Below are 16,130 nucleotides of genomic sequence, written 5' to 3' on the forward strand. Positions count from 1 at the left end.
GTGTTTGTCATGGTAGCACCCTGACTTCAGGGCAGAGCCAACTCTGTGACACGAGTGTGTGCAGGGTGTTGGTACAGAAACATTTCAAGGTTTACATCAGTATTAGAGAAATTCTCCAGAGCTGAATAATTTGCCATTCCCTGTCTAAATAAACAAGCATGGGTGACAGGTTTTTTTAGGGTTTTTTTGTTGTTTTTTTTTTTTTAATAAGGAATGTTGTCAGTCCTATTTTATTATGCGTAATAGAAGGAGGTGAAAAAAAAAATCAATATAAGCACTGCATCTAACCTAATTAAAACTACAATCACAATGTTATCTGAATGTCTTACAACATTGTTTAAATCCAACAAGTAGACAAGAAAACAACAAATCTATGCAGGGTTTTTTATACATATGGTGAGAAAGTTTGCAAAGTGTTAAAATATATTTTCTGTTCTGTGTGTTTCTGGTACAAGGAAGTGATGTGTAGATTAGTGTATATTTATGAACAGAGCCTTGACTTTTACAAGCAATAATCGACTTCAAAACATACAATGTATATCTTAAAATATCCCCTAAAGCTGCTCATATAAAGTCAAATCCAGCACCTACTAAAGTTCAGCCAGCTGACTCTTTGACTCCAGCGGGCACTTGACCAAGCCCATGGTAATTGTGAAGTACCTGACAGTCTGGTTGTATTCATATGAAAAAAATCACATTGCATAGATTTAAACAGGAAGACATGCAATAACAAGACAAGTCACAGTATAGCAGAACCTTGTTTCTTTGGTGAAACAGAAGCAGATATAAAAGTTACAAAGATTTTAGACTTTCATTCACAAAAAAAACCCCAGACATTCACATTATACACTATACAAGATAATAATATAAATAGAGAAAAGTATTATGTGCATTGTTTGGGGGCGAGGGGTGGGGAATGGACCGGCCAACGCGGGGAGGCCCCGCCACGAGGGTGGGGAGCAGCCTCTGCCATTCCTCAAGGTCAGGGGATGTTGTCTGGAGCTCTGGTTTCAGCTCCCAACGAGCTGTGGCAAGGTCACTCCATGGGCAGCTCTGCTATGTTGGCTGGGTTTCAATCCTTCTCCTTTCCCTCTCAGTTTTTTTCCATCACAACCCCACACGAACACAAAGGCGTAAACCTCGCGCCTGCGTGTATTTTTCATGTTACTTTAAAAGGTACATCCTAAGGAACTTACTTTATTTTCTTTTTTTTTTTTTAATTATTATTTTTTTCTTTTTTTTTGTTTTTTTTTTCCCTTTTTTTTTTTTTTTTTTTTTTTTTTTTTGTCCTGTGCCCAAAGGTGTGCAAGGCACTTTGCAGGAATAACAGTCCTTTCCGTGGAGAGGCCGTTTCAAACGTCACCTTCTACACTCACTGTACACATTGAGGTCAGCGGTGGCACTGACCAGGGCAAGAAATCATAACAGAAAACTCCTACGTACACACTGCACCAGCTACAACCTAGAACCAATCTGTGCACACACTTCTTTAGAGAAAGCCAAGATCCTGATTCTTCTGTCGGTCACACACAGTTCTCACCCATCTAGCCGCAAACAAATGATCCTGTTTAGCAGGAATTTTGTTCTCCGGGGAAAAAGAGCAAGCTGAACTGAGAGATGGTTCCAAAAGTGGAGCTCAGGGGCTAATACTGCACTGGTGAGCTCTTTGAATCTTCTTTGTATGGGTAAAATAACATCCAATAAATTAAATCAGTATGGCTTACTTCATTTATTTATGTACGCTTCACAGCTGCAGCATTCATACACAAACATTCATTACTTTATAAAAAGATTAAAAAATGGTTATATATACAAAATTATTTACTTTTTTGATTTTTGTTTGTTTTTTACAAAAAAAAAAATCCCCCAAACACCAGGTCTACCTCCATTTTAGAATGCAGAGACCTGTAATATAGACCTTGTGGTTAATATTGTGAAAGTAATTCTTTTCCTTTTTTCCTTTTTTTTTCCTCTTCTCAAAAAAAAAAAAAAAAGTGGCCCTGGTTGATAAAGTTAATGTATTAGCACTTGGAATTTTACAGGCTCTCCTTGTCATACACAACTCCTCCACGCAGTCCTTTCTCACGTGTGCTGAAGCTGGAATGGAGAGCAGAAAAAACATTCCATATTGCAGTCCCTAGTTCATGCTTCGTGCCACTTTTATGTGCTCTGTCTAAACTTTTCATCTCACGGGACACAAACTGTACCTCGGGTGGGAATTGGCACAGTTCCCATTAAAAAAAAAAAAAAAAGTCATGTCACTTGTGTGTTTATCTTCACCTGATAATTGCAAATTTCAGTCAGTGAAGTCATTATTTCAACCATTTCCAGCCTAGGTAAACAACACAGAAACAACGTCATAAATGACTGAAGACCTCTGAGGCCGTTCTAACCATAAATATGCCTGAAATTAGTGTGACTTTTCATTTTATATACAGGATTTTAAAAACAACACACAGTCAAACAACATTAAAATCATCTTATTTACATTTTCATTGGTGCTAAAATTGAGCTGTTTAAATATTGCAGAAGGCTGGTACATATCATAAAATGGTCCACACCGATGGCATATAGAAAACTAATAATCTTTATAGGCTGGAAATGGTTTCCTTTTATCCCCATAAGCACTTCTCCTCTTTTTTATTTATTTCTTAAATTTTCTGATAAACACCGTAATTTTTTTTAAATTTTTTTTGCAAAACGCGTCGTGAATACTGCAGTCCATAGTTTCAAAACGATTTAATAATACTCCTATAAGTGATAGAAAAAGGCACAGAAAGTTATGACTTTGGCTGAAATGGTGGAAATCCCCATTCACCATTTAGCTCTCAGCGCCTTGAGTCCTGCCACGTCCTGATCCAGCGGTGGTAGTGCTTGGACGAGTTTAACGACGTCCCCTTGCCCGATGAGGAGTGTTTGTAGTAGTATTTCTTAGAGTAAGTCCTTTGGTATGTGGAGGCTGCAGAGAGAAAGGAGGAGAGAAAAAAAAAAGAAAGGGAAAATCGTTTAAAATTAAAGTGCGAATGGGCTGGCTACGCTTCAGATCACAGTTCCATTTACTCTTGGTTAATTAGAGGGTTAACAAATGATTAACTGGAGCTGTGACAGTGTCACAGGCATGCACCCAGTTGCAGAAAGAATCATTAGCATTACTAGCAACCTGTTGATTCCAGGATTTTTCTAACAGTGTTGCTGCTTACTTTAAAATAATCTTAATGCCTTCTGCAGAAACAAAACAGGAAAATTTCAATTAGTTTTGGAAGTTTGGTGTATTTTCCTGCAGACAGAATGAGCAGTATGGCTGCCACAATCTGCTCTGCCAGCTTTGCTCATCTCTTACAATACATGTTCATTACTTATTAATGGTTAATTAGCACTGTTTCTGGTTTGCCACTGGTTTCCTTTCAGAGAACTCACGATTCATGCAAGTAATTTTAGGCATATCCCATCGTCCGTTCCCTTGGCACCGGATGGTCGGGATGTGGCGCTGGATGAAACCATCTTTGCAGTGGTATCTGATGAGGGAGTTGATCTCGTAACGAGGTTTCATCTTCCCGAAGGTCTTTGCGTTTTCCACCACAGGAGGCTGACCACAAGCCACTGAAAGGAACAGAGAGCATCACCCAAAACTTCAGCTTGTGAGCCCAGTTTGAACTGGGACTGACCTGTGAGCAATGGCTAAGGGAAGGTGACAAGGGACCTCAGCTGGACTCCCAAGAGGAACATCCAGACAAGGACAGGGGATCAATCTGTCCTGTAGATCTTCAGTCTCATAAACCAAAAGTGATGAAAATTGGAAAATGGCAGACATTGTGGTTACTATTGTGTTTTTGTTTTAAATTCTAACATAAATTCAAGCCAAAAAGTTGGCATACTCACACAAAGAAGTGGTTTTTCAAAAACCTGAAAACCAGTGAAGTTACTACAAGCATTTAAGGAAAAAGTCCCATTTTCAAGACTCTTCGTGTCATCCTCAATGACAGACCACTCAAAAGGACTTAAAACTGATCCATCAAGGTCCAGAGAACATGTCAAAAAGTATTGAATGGCAATTCAGGAAATTATGGTTTTGTCACTGGAAACATGGTTTTTGTACCTGTTCCTTTCTTGCAGGTATAAGTGAGGTGATAATTGCACGGGACATCATTCCACTGCCCGTTCTCATGCCAGATTATAACAACACAGTCTTCTCCAGCAGAAAAGAAGCTGTCTGGCTGGTTTGGTCTCCAGTTCTCATATTGCTGCAGAAAAGAGAAGCAAAACCATCATTCCCAGTGCTGGAGAATATTTACATCAGCAAAAGAGCACATGGCATCACCTGTGGTGAAGAGCAATCTGAACTGTTTGAATCAGGCTGCTAAGTATGGGCTGAACAAAGGTAGATGTATAATATCTTCCCACCCTATTAAAGATCATCTCAAGGGGAAAAATAATCTGGTCTAACTTCTCATTTACTGTAAACTGATGTCAGGTGAACAAAACAAAGAGACACAATGAAAACTGGATCCTAAGTGTGTCTAGAACATTCTTTCCTACATGAGAGTCATAAAGTATAATGCAAGAAAATAGAGTAAATAGCCCATAACCTTCATTAGTCCACATCTACTAAGTGGGAAATTACAGACTGACTACCTAGACTCGGATTATTTATGACACTGGATGACTTCACTCACTTAATGAAGTCATTCCATAGGATGATGTGCAGAATTAAGTGCAACGTAAGTGAAAGAGTCAGAATGTGGCCCCTGAAACCACTGGAGATTGGTGTTTCCACTAAAAATCCTAGGTGGCAGACTGAGCCCAGACAGCAGCCTCTCAGCTTTAGAAATGGTGACCCAAATTCTGCCCTCTGTGGAAAAACCAGCTCCAGACGTCTACAAAAATATATGAATAAAAGCAGAAAGCGATTCTTCAAAGTACATTACTTTTAGAAGTAGAAATCTGTTTTTTGGTATGTGAAAAACAAACAAAAAAAAAGACCTCATAAAAGAACCTTCAAATGGCTATGAAGTATCAGCACAATGTCATTTCTGGATGCAAATTTCGGAGGATTCAGTCTGTTTTTTCAATCAGCAGGAAAAGTAGCAACACTTTTGTCAGACTGGTTGAAACCTGTGCAGCAGTTCTTGTCAGGAGACATACAGCCTCCTGTCCTGGCAGCCAGAAGAGGTGCGATAACCCCTCTCCTTGTTCCCAAACAAAGCACAGGAATCTGAGATTTGCATGATGGTATGTCAAGAAAAGAGAGAGAATATTTGGAAACCACTCCTAGTGATTTTTGCTGGGATTTCTGTTGTGTCACTCTGGGAAGAATTTAATGAAGGATAAAAATAGATATCTGTAAGAACTGGAATTCACATAAATGCCAGACATTAACCAGGCAGCTAGCCCCTTGTATGGGCAAAATGACACAGTTTCTACAGTGCTTATATTTTCCTCAGTGCTTACATCTTTCTGACCAGAGCTGGCCCGTGTAAATGTCATAAAAGTTTAGCTTTCTATTTTCTCAACTTTGTGAAATAACCCCTATTCACTGCTTGGGTGAACACATTTTAGAAATAAAGTTAACATACCCCACACAAGTAGTATTTACCTTACAATGAATCAAACTGTGAAAGGAAAATGAGTTAAATACTTAACCTTTTCCTACCACGTGTCATCTTACCCATCATAGGTTTTAATTATCCAGGCAATTTAACCAGCACAGTCCAAATAAATTTGCTCTGCACTGAATTTATTACCTCTAATAAAACATCCCCCTTTTCATTTGGAACTAAATTAACTCCATCTCAGCTTTTCAGTGTTTAATAGTCCTAAATTGCAATGCAGACCAAGTCATTTACTCAAGTCCAGACTCCATTGACTTTCAAGAACGTGTGAATACACACACACAAAAATGAAAGAAAAATGCAAGGTTAGTGGCAGAAAATTTCATCAATAATGTCCTGAGAGCAAAGGAAAGATTTCAACAAGCCTTGCAGCTGTTTCGTGTGGAAATGATCCTGGAGAGCTGCTTGCTTCCATAGGGATGAGAGTGTGGGAATGAGGGCTATTTAGTGGTTATCGGGGGCGTGTGAGCTGGAGGTGCTCAGCAGCCTGCCAGCTCCCACCCTCAGCACACAGACTCCGTATGCTCTTACTTGCCTTGCCAAAATGACTCCAAAATTTGTGTTTGCTTAGCTGGCAGGACTGCAGTGTAGTGGCAAAGGATTACATCTAGGCCCTGTGGCTTGTTCAAGAATGTCTGATATCCCCCAGCATGACTTGGTGTTACCTCACATCTGATATCGTCATTGCACAGATTTATTTTGGCTGAGGAGCTCTGATTTTGCCTGAGTCTGGTGCCAGAATTGCTTAGTAGAGGAAGTTCCAGACTGCTGAATTGCTTTCTTAGGTCTCCACCCAGCTCCTCTGCAGTTTTTCAATTCCTTATTTAGACACTGATAATGGGACAATGATACAAGGAGATTCTCACAGTTTGAGTGGAATGAGGCTGCTAGAAAAAGAAATTAATATTTTGCTTTTCTCTTATGGATTAGGTCTTTGCATGACCATAAACATGACTCTGGTTTTCACTTAACACTAGTGTAGATCTGGGGTGATTGCACGATCTCCAGTAAACCCATATCAGCAAAAAAGTAATGGGAAAAAATCTTTGGCAATGCTCTTAGCTGAATCATTCATAAGACAGAACCTAGATAGGATCAAAAACTTAGTGAATACATGGAAGAGAAGTTGCTGTAAGATTTCTAGTCCTTATTAGAAATATTTACACTGGGTGATTGCACAGAGTGACCTAAAAACCTTCACTACTCTGGTTTTTAAGCAACATTACCACAGCAGATGTGAATTTTTTCTCTGTATTAACATGCAAAGCACTTCCAGACTGTATATTTGTGGACATATAGTCTGCGTTATGTACAAGACTCAAAAACCTATGTGCTTCAGAGGAGGTTTGGCTGACCACACTTCTTCTCCAGCATGTTTCACTGAGGTGGTTGTGGCAAGGAAGGTTCAGAGCAATCACAGAATCTCAGAATTGTTTGGGTTGAAAGGAACCTTTAAAATCATCCAGTGCCACCTCTGCCATGGGCAGGGACACCTTCCACTAGACCAGGTTGCTCCAAGCCCTGGCCAACTGATACAAAACTCGGCTGAAATTTTTTATTCTCTGTGTTATTTACCACAACCCATCCTTGGTCAAGCCCCGACCTCGGGCTCAGGCAGACACCACTGTGCCACCCACTCTGTGAAGCTCTCAACACCCACGATGGCAGGGTAATTGGGACTTTTCCTCAAAAACCTGAGGTTTCTGTGTAATCAGGTGACTGCAGGACCTACCCCCAGGGACAGGAGTTGGGTCTCTCTACCTTCATTTTGTCCTTGGGGAGCCACCACTCTGTCTGACCATCATTGCAGGACAAAAACTGGAGTTTATACTTTTTATGCCTTTAATTTTACTGTAATCACTAGTTAATCTTCCTTGTGCTTTTTTGGCTTTATTGCTGAAATCAAAGCCTTCTCTGTCACACTGGATTTATTAGTTCTGTATTTCTCTGCTAAAACGCCCCGAAAATTCTCCTGCAGAGTGTGGATGGTCCATGGTAGAGCTGGAGCTGAGTTGGGATTCAGCTCTTTAGGCTTCCTAAAGAGGCACTAGACTTCCTAAACGTGGCACTAGACAATGCACTTGGCTGGCCATTCCCAGCCCCTAAAACAGGGAAAATACATTCTCTTGCCTCACAGGAGGAGTTTGGATATGATGGGTTTCAAAAGCCCATGAGGACGTTCTATTAAGTTCCACATTTTTGGGGGAGGATTTCCTTATATGGCATTGCATAAACTCACAGTCATGTTGGGTGGCAGAGGGACTTGTGACATAAAATGAGCTAAAAAAGCCAGGACTGTCGCAAAATCTGTAAAGCAGAAAACTTTATTAGCCAGTCACTACCTATTCTCATTCAGATGACTGCTAATTAAACAGAGGGAGCATAATCTTCCTCATGGTCAAGATCCCACCTCGTGGGAGATTTGTTATTTAAATTCTCAGATAAGCAGCCTTTCTTGATGGTCTCATTTCCTTACTAATGGGTAATCCACTCAGGTGGATCCAGGGGTATCTCAGCTTTGTGACACTCCTTTGGGAATTTCAGCCATTCCTTTATCTCCAAAAGGCTCATCAAGCGCCTGAGATCAATCACTCGGATTTTGCATTCCTAAATAGTCAACAAGCACTGTGTTTAACAAAGCACAATAAAATAAACCACTGATGCCAACAAAACTTTACTGCTTGACCTCTGTATCGTGTAAAGGCCAGTAATCTCCTGCACACGACTGAAGCTAGGAAATCATTTACTTGAAATACATCTACTTAGATTTACAGGTTAAGGCTTTTCCTTCTGGGGAAAGGAAGCATGTTTTCAGCATGTTTAAATAAGCTTAAAGCACAAATCTGTCTCGGCACTTTTTGGCGCTCGTAGTTGTGATTTTTATTTCCCTTCATTCCGGCTACTTCCCTATCTGATTCCTCCTTAATGCCAGACTAATGAGGCAAATTAAAGAAAAAACAACAATGGAAGATGTAGGGACTGGCTGACTGGACACTTTCCGTGCCATTTCATCTGGAAGTGAAGCAACATTTCCTGGCTGGTATTTATCACTAAGCTGAAACCACCACTGCAAACCTCACTGGCTATCACCCTTTTCTTGTCCTGCCATAACTCTGATAAGAGCGGGAATACTTTTTTTTTTCTTTATTTTTTTTCAACACAATAGCAGACGAAGTCTTAGAAATCTTTATCAGGAAAGTCCCTGAAGGAGTCCCTCACTGTGGGGGTTGTTATAATTGGACAGCTTAAGTAAAACTTACATCTCACTTTCAGTGAGTCTCGGGAATTACTCGGTGGCTGAACTACAGGATCTGCACGAGGTTACAACGAGCACATGGATCAGTCCAGGAAACCCTCATTTGTGACTCATGCTGCTATACAGCACGGATGCTGTTACAGGAGACACTTGGAAAGTTTGAACGGGATTGCATTTCTTTTCCATAGGAAAAAAAAATCAACCAGATTTCTGTGAAGATTTGGCAATGTCTGAAATACTTCCATTAAGTTCACCTAGTATTTAAATGCATTTATACGTGGGAAAGACGATAAACTACCTTATAGTGCAGGCTCTGTTTCACTAAAGTTCCCTCCAGTGCTGCAAGGGAATTTTCTGTTTAATTTTATGAATGGGAGCAGTCTGACAGAACTCACCAAAAGCATTTTTGAGATTAAAAACTCCATTCAGTGAGTGCTTAGCACATACCTTGATTTAAAGGCATGGTTCATGCCTTAAGGGGGAAGATCACGGGGAAGATCACATGCAGGATTCAGACAGATGCTAAAATAATTGCCTGAAGGAGGAACCAAGTGGGTACATAAGTCTTTGCTGGGAGAAACTCAAATCAATTTGAAGCTCCTATATTTAAATCTATCTGAAAGCACACACAAAAATCACACGTCGTGATCCTGGTATTTTTATAGGTCATAGTTGAGTGCCTTCCCTTTAGCTCTTAATCTGAGTTTTATTTGCATAGGATTTGGGAAACTGGCAGGATTTGGACCAGGCAGGAACCCAACACTCCCCATGACTGAGTCACACACTGTGAACAAGAGAAACTCCCAGGAGGAGCTTTGCTAAGGACTTCTGCTTCATTTGCAGGGGTTGGGTTTTTTGGTAACTGAGAGGTGGAATGTGCTGAAAAACTTTTTGAGCCCTGTGCAGCAGCTTGCAAAAAAAAAAAAAAAAGAAAGGGACTCTGAAAAGCATGCATTAATGTGTGTCTACGGGTATGCACGAGAAGTGATTGCAGATTGAATAAGCAGGAAGAGCTCTGCAAAAAAACAAATAAATAATTTGGGAAAGAAATCTAATGAATTTAAATTAAACCAGTGGAAAAAAAGGCTACCTGATGAAATTGAAACACAAAAGCACTGTCAATCCTATAGCTTTGGGAAGAGACGATTGTATGGCGGGGCAGATGAGTAGCTCTGGGATTGTTCTTAAAACAACCCCATAGAACGACAATTTTTCCCTGAGAAGCAGAAAGCGGTGAGCGTGGCAATGAAACCCCGCTAGGTGACACTGTCTACTCACAGCAAAGCCCACAGCCGCTCCAGAGGGATAATTACTGAGAAAAGACACCTCCTTCATTAACCCTTTCAAAGCTAAATGAAGCCGTGGACTTTTACCTGCTCTTTACCATGTTTTGTTGTCAGAATAATAGCTTTCATCCACTTCAGTTTTGAGGGTATGCTCTGTGTGCTGGGCTCTCAGACGTCACTTTAGCAGCTGAGAAATCATGTTAAAAATGAGTGGCAAAGACCTGGAGAAGTTCTCTTGCCACAGGGCAGGTGTTTTACTGTGGAACAAAGTGGGGTTTGGTGCAATTTGAAGTGTTGGTTTGGTGTAATTCACGTTCTTTTTGGAGTCACGCTGACACGAATATACATTGGCAGCGTGATGCAAATTGTGTGGGGTGTGACTGAACCTTTTTGTGCACAGCTACCAGAAGAGCCACTGGGGAAAAAAAAAAAAAAAAAAAAAAAGGAAAATCCTGAACTTTGTCAACAATTACTGCAGGTCTGACACTGTCCAAGAATTTTAGCCCAGAGTAACAAGTAATTTCAGCCCAGCAGTAAAAAGTCTCTGAAGTAACTGCTGACCCCCCTGGTAAAAATAAGACAAAACCCCACTTTGTCCAAGAGGCCCTTCCTACCACATCCTGAGCCAAAAATATACCTGTCATTAATAATATTATATAGTTCTCCTCCATTTAAACGCAGGTCAAATGAGCATCTTAAAAAGAGGCCATAATGACTGACTGCAGCACAGAACCAAAACATTTGGTAGGTTTAAAATCTCCTTCTCCAAGGACCCTATGGGACATGGGCACAATGAGCTTTTTGTTTGCAGCTGACTACAGCACTTTTTTAGTTTGTTTGCTTTACTTAACCCTCAGAGGCAGGCTCCTTCCCTACCATACTCCAAGCTTTTTGTGTGTGTGTGTGTGTTCAATGAAGTTACTCTTTCTGAGAGGGGTGCAGTTACAGATTTGCTCAAGCTAAAGCCTTCTGATTCACCGACCAATAAAGGAAGGAAAAGAGAGGGCTTTGTTTTTGCCAGAATTAAGTTTCTGGTTTATTTTCCTTCTTTTTTTAATTTTTTTTTTAATGTAGCTCTTAACACTGACAACCTGAGGAACCAGCTTTGCAGAACACAAAGCATAAACGCCCCTGTGCCAAAGGGGAGGAGAACCAAGGCAGGGTCTCTGGACAGCTTTAAAAGTGGCAAAATGCCCTGTCCCTTTCCTGGCTGGCAGCACTCTCCGAGTGACAGACAATCTGGCCACAGACACTGGCCAGCTCCTTATTACAGCACTAATCTTATGTAATGGCAGTGAGCTCACCGCCCTACAAAGTACTAATTATCAACAGCGTTTTCCAGGGGATGTGAATAACCCCCCTCGTGGGGCGGGGGGCCCTGGGCACAGCCCCAAGTAGCTGTATGTGCTTAATCCATAACATGAATAGCTCCAAAGGGCTCCTTCTCTGCTGTGCCTGCTCACAAGGGTCCTTAGCTGGGAAACGCCAGCAATCCAAACACAAAGGGGGAGCTGCCTAAAGCAACACCAGATTTTTTTTTTTTTTTAATTTTTTTTTTTTTTCTGTTTGGATGGGTGTGCTTTACAGCTGTAGAAGCTACCATTCACAGAGCTTAAGTGAATTATTTAAATTCGATTTCCCGGGCATATTTTCAAGTGTCCCGTTGTGTCCTCTTATCCCTCTGATTAATTATTAAATGCCTCTGCTGATAATGTAAGTTTTGCTGTTCTGTAGTTTGCACTGCATCACGTTTAAAGTATAAAAAGATCCAAGTAGGCAAATTCCTCTGCTCCCACAGTTGTGTGAGTGTTTGGGCCTTGCTTTCTTCTCCTGCAACACTGTGTTATTTCCCAAATGTGTTTGGTTTTACTGCTTAGAGCTTTTTATGATAATTGTGGGATGAAGATTGTCCTTGATACATACTTGAAAGAGTTGTTCACTGTTAGGGCAATGCTGGGAGAAAAGTCTGCAGTAAAGCGCAAGAGCAATTTAGATTCTGTAATTTTCTAAATGTAAATAAAGACTACATACAGCCATTTTCATTCCACTCTAGAATGTAAATCAGAGGGAAAATAATGTTCTCCCACACCAAAGCCAACAGAACAGCCCTATAACTACCCTGAACAGAAGAAAAGCAGAGCTAGCAAAACATACTCTAAAATACACTGTATTATTCTCTCCTGCCTCTTGAATCTATCAATGTAATCATACCTGAAATGTCTGGAGCAGAAATTGGCTTGATTTTCAGGAAGTAATGAATAACAAAGCCCTAAAAGAGCTGGAGTGCTGCGAGTTCTCTGAACACACCTCAGGACCTGCTCTCACCACCTCCACCTTTGAGGCAAATTATCTGAAATCAGGGACTAGGCAGATTTGCCAAAGTTTTCAGCTTCCTGCTCGTCCCCACGACCTCAGATGATGCTTCCAGTCCCAGCCCAGGCTAGTGGCCGTGGCCCCTCATCTCCAGCTCTCACTGAACTTGCCCCACGTGTGAGGATCTGGGTTTCCTGAAAGGACACACACTTTTTGTGCTGCATTAACACAGCTGCCAGCAACTCCTTTCTCTTCATATGAAAAAGGACTGGTGAACCGAAAACCGGTTTGTTGTGTGGCTCATCAGCTCCAGAACATGAATCCACCTCTCCCGAACAACAGAACTACCAAAGAAGTTCCTTCTTTCAAAAAGAGAAAAAATAAATAAATAAGAGGGGAAAAACCAAAAAACAACAACAACAAAAAAAAAACCCCAAATATAAGCAAATTGGTCTGGCCAAAAGAAATGCCAGTAATGATATATCAGTCACCTGAAAACCATTGTCTTTATGGAAAATGCCTCCTGAGCTGACAATTAAACTTTAGGCCATGAGAGGTAGGACACAACTACTTCAGTCAAGTAATTTTGCTCTTCTCAGGCCCAGTCTGTGTTTGGGTTGCAGTGGGTACAAGCAGCTGAAAATGTGTGTTTTACCAGCAGATGGTGAGGTTTTATCTGCACAGCTCAGCCCCTGGCAGATGATTGTACCATTTTGGCTAAAAGGCAGGAAACTGCTAACTAGTTTTGCATTAAAAACCACTTTACAGCTAAGAAACAAACCTGCCAAAACCCCCTAAAATCTCACAGATAGTGATGCATCAGACATTTCAGAGAGGTAAATCAAAAAGCCCCCTCAAGTTCTCTACTCTGGAGCAGAACTTGCAGTATTGTGATTTAGGAGTGGGCCTGGTTCTCCTTTACTAGGATAATTTCTCTTGTCCTAGAAGGTTGTTTGGGTTTTTTTAATGGAAAACAGGCAGACTCAATGCAAATATGGACAAAAGTCGTGTGGGCTGAGAAGATTTAAATACTATTTCTTGCTTTCTCACTGGATTTGATTGTACTTGCTTCACTGTTCCAGACACCAGCATTTTCCTCCAGGAATTCTGAGAGCTGGAGCATGTATTTACAAGATCACTCTTCATCTTTTCCAAGGCTTGCTTACTGGCATTATTTTTGCAAGTTCAACATAAATTCCAGTTGAAGCTCAAAAAATGTGCACAGGAATAGAGGGGCTTTTTTTTTTTTTGGACTGCTGCTACTGCTGGTTTTGACAAATTGTTAACATTTTCTACGGGGGTGAAAAAGAAGGAATTCCAAGGTATCAAAGGTGGCTGATTATGCTTATTCCACTATTAGGCACCTAAACAGTCTTTTTCAGAAAGGCTGAGAGCCTGTCAAGACTACTTTAGGTTCAGTGTAGGTTTCCCAGTAAGAACCTTAATTCTAGACTCTCATGTACATGCTTTGCCCAAATATCATATTTAATGGTGGCTAGCTGTTGGCCTCAGTTTAAAAAAATCCAGAAAAACACAACTTGTCAGGGGCTGAAAATGTCAAAAATTACTGATTTCCTTCCATTGAATGCATTGCTTCAAAAATATTTTAGGTACAAAGAAAGAAAAAAAAAAAGGTATTTGATCCCTTTTCCCAAAATTGCCAATAAAATATCACATGGCAAAAGCTGTGGTGGAACCTGTGGTTCAGGGATTCCTAATTCTAGGGGCTTGTTTCGGTTCAGAAAGAAAATTCATGTGACAGAGAAATCACTAAAACTTGTCACCCACAACATGTCTTGCTGCTATTGTTGTTGTTGTTAATTTGCTTTTTCTTTTAAGTTTACCAACCATCAGAACTGTTAGGGGTTTATTTTTAATCCATTAGACTTCATAAAGTCATGCAAGCATGATTTTTTGGATTAAACCAAGCTGTTATTGGAGAAAATTCAAAGAAGTATCAAGATAAAGATGAATGTGCACCACTTGTAGCTGCACAATTACTTTTCCGATAGCATCTCCAAGAAAACTGATATCAGGGGGATCCCCACCAGGCTTGACAAATGTTCCCCTATGCCAGAAGTGTTGAAAAGAATTGTGGATAGATAATATTTATTTGGAGAGTGCAAAGAGTTGGGAAACAAATTTAGAAACAGCTGAATACAGATGCACCCTGATGCATAAAACACATCAAGGCTATTTAAATTTTGGCTATAGGCAAGAGCCACCTCTAAAACACAGTTAGAACCTGAGCATTGGTGTAATAATGCTAATTTTTATGATCACAAATTATGCTAATGCGTTTAAAGCTATCATGAATTCTGCTCACCTGCAAATGCATAAAAGATGAAAGTTTTCTGCCAGGATAGTATTTAAATTCACTGCAATTTTAGGACATCATCAGGGAAATAGATTTGATGCATATATTTAATTATGTTATCATTCCTATTAATTACTAGAGAAGTAATAAATCTCTGTAACCACAAGAGTGGTTAGAAATTATGAAAAATGAGTTAAAAAACAGGGAAAAGGGAACAAATGAGGCAGCTGCTCAGAACTATGGGATCCAGAAACCATATGGAAGAAGTTATGAGGGAAATCTATAGAAGCAATGAACATAAATGATTTCAAGAGACACCTAAATTGTTTCCGAAGGAAGAGACAGAGGGAAGTTGTTAAAAATGAAAGAAAAATAAGGTGGAAAAAAGATCAATCAGAACAGAAATCTGTTGGACAGATGGTACCACTCTGTTCCTAGAATATCTTAATTTCTTAAAATTGAAAATTACAGTCAAAATATAATGCTCCATTCAGTCAGTAGCCTGAATTAAAAAAATAGCATCTCAGCTCTAATTTTAATTTCCTCAAATCCATAGAATCACAAAGTGCTTTGGACTGGGAGGGACCATGGGCAGGGACACCTACCTTCCACCAGACCAGAGTGATTCATCATTCACTGGCACAACAAACCTGTCTTTGGAATATTTAAGCATTTATCCTGTTTTGCACTGCAAGGTTTGGCGTCTGGAATCACCAGCGGGTGCCTTGGTCCCAGCCCAGATGCCCTGAGCCACCAGGCAGACAACAGAAACTTCCACCACTGTTTCCCACCCCTCTGTGCTGTCACCTGCCACACACTGCCATGTCCTCAAGAAAAGTCTCATTTATGTGCCATTTCAGAGAACTTCAGGGCTCCGGTTATTTACATGAAATGGCAATAAATAAAGCCTGCCTTGGCCCAGGTGTCTTTCTACATCAGCTGCAGCAACAACACCTGGGCCCAGATGCTCTCTGATTTAAGAGTTCACAACTGGAAGGGAAAATAATAAGCAGTTTGGGCTTTTTCTTAATGTAATGTGCTTCAGTGGGTGCTCAACAGCAAATAAATCACCTGTCCCTCCTGCAGAAGGGATTATTTTGAATGGGGAAGAGCTTGATTTTTTCCTGTGTCCATCAGCCCTTTGACTTAGGTTCATTGATCGTGGCTGAAGAGGTTTTCCATCTCCTTCTGCTGATTTTCCTTTTTGTTTTAAGGCAGCAAGAGGTATCAACAGCATCTTAAAATTTTACAGGTCAATTATGGGTTACAGGCCTCCTGAACCAGCTGAGGTTGGCTGCTGCAGAGCTGCCACACAGAGCAGGCTCCAGAAATACTTGTGAGGCTCCTCT

At 40.5% G+C, this 16,130-nt stretch overlaps 1 protein-coding gene across 3 annotated transcripts in view; it reads right to left on the reverse strand.

Moving 5' to 3' along the window:
- Nucleotides 1-370: 370 nt before the first annotated feature.
- The window catches only part of VCAN (versican), a 98,632-nt gene continuing 82,872 nt past the window's right edge, over nucleotides 371-16,130 (reverse strand). For all 3 annotated transcript variants that reach the window (XM_042023052.1, XM_042023053.1, XM_042023055.1), the window contains 3 exons: nucleotides 4,097-4,241; nucleotides 3,418-3,600; nucleotides 371-2,959 (listed from right to left, as the gene is read on the reverse strand). In XM_042023052.1, the coding sequence (XP_041878986.1) occupies nucleotides 2,829-2,959; nucleotides 3,418-3,600; nucleotides 4,097-4,241 (459 nt within the window). In that variant the 3' untranslated portion in view covers nucleotides 371-2,828. The remainder of the gene's footprint in view (nucleotides 2,960-3,417; nucleotides 3,601-4,096; nucleotides 4,242-16,130) is intronic.

This window comes from Corvus kubaryi, unplaced genomic scaffold (assembly GCF_017639235.1).
Source record: "Corvus kubaryi isolate FWS band 111438036 unplaced genomic scaffold, C.kubaryi_AGA036_p1.0 37236, whole genome shotgun sequence".
NCBI classification, from domain to species: domain Eukaryota; kingdom Metazoa; phylum Chordata; class Aves; order Passeriformes; family Corvidae; genus Corvus; species Corvus kubaryi.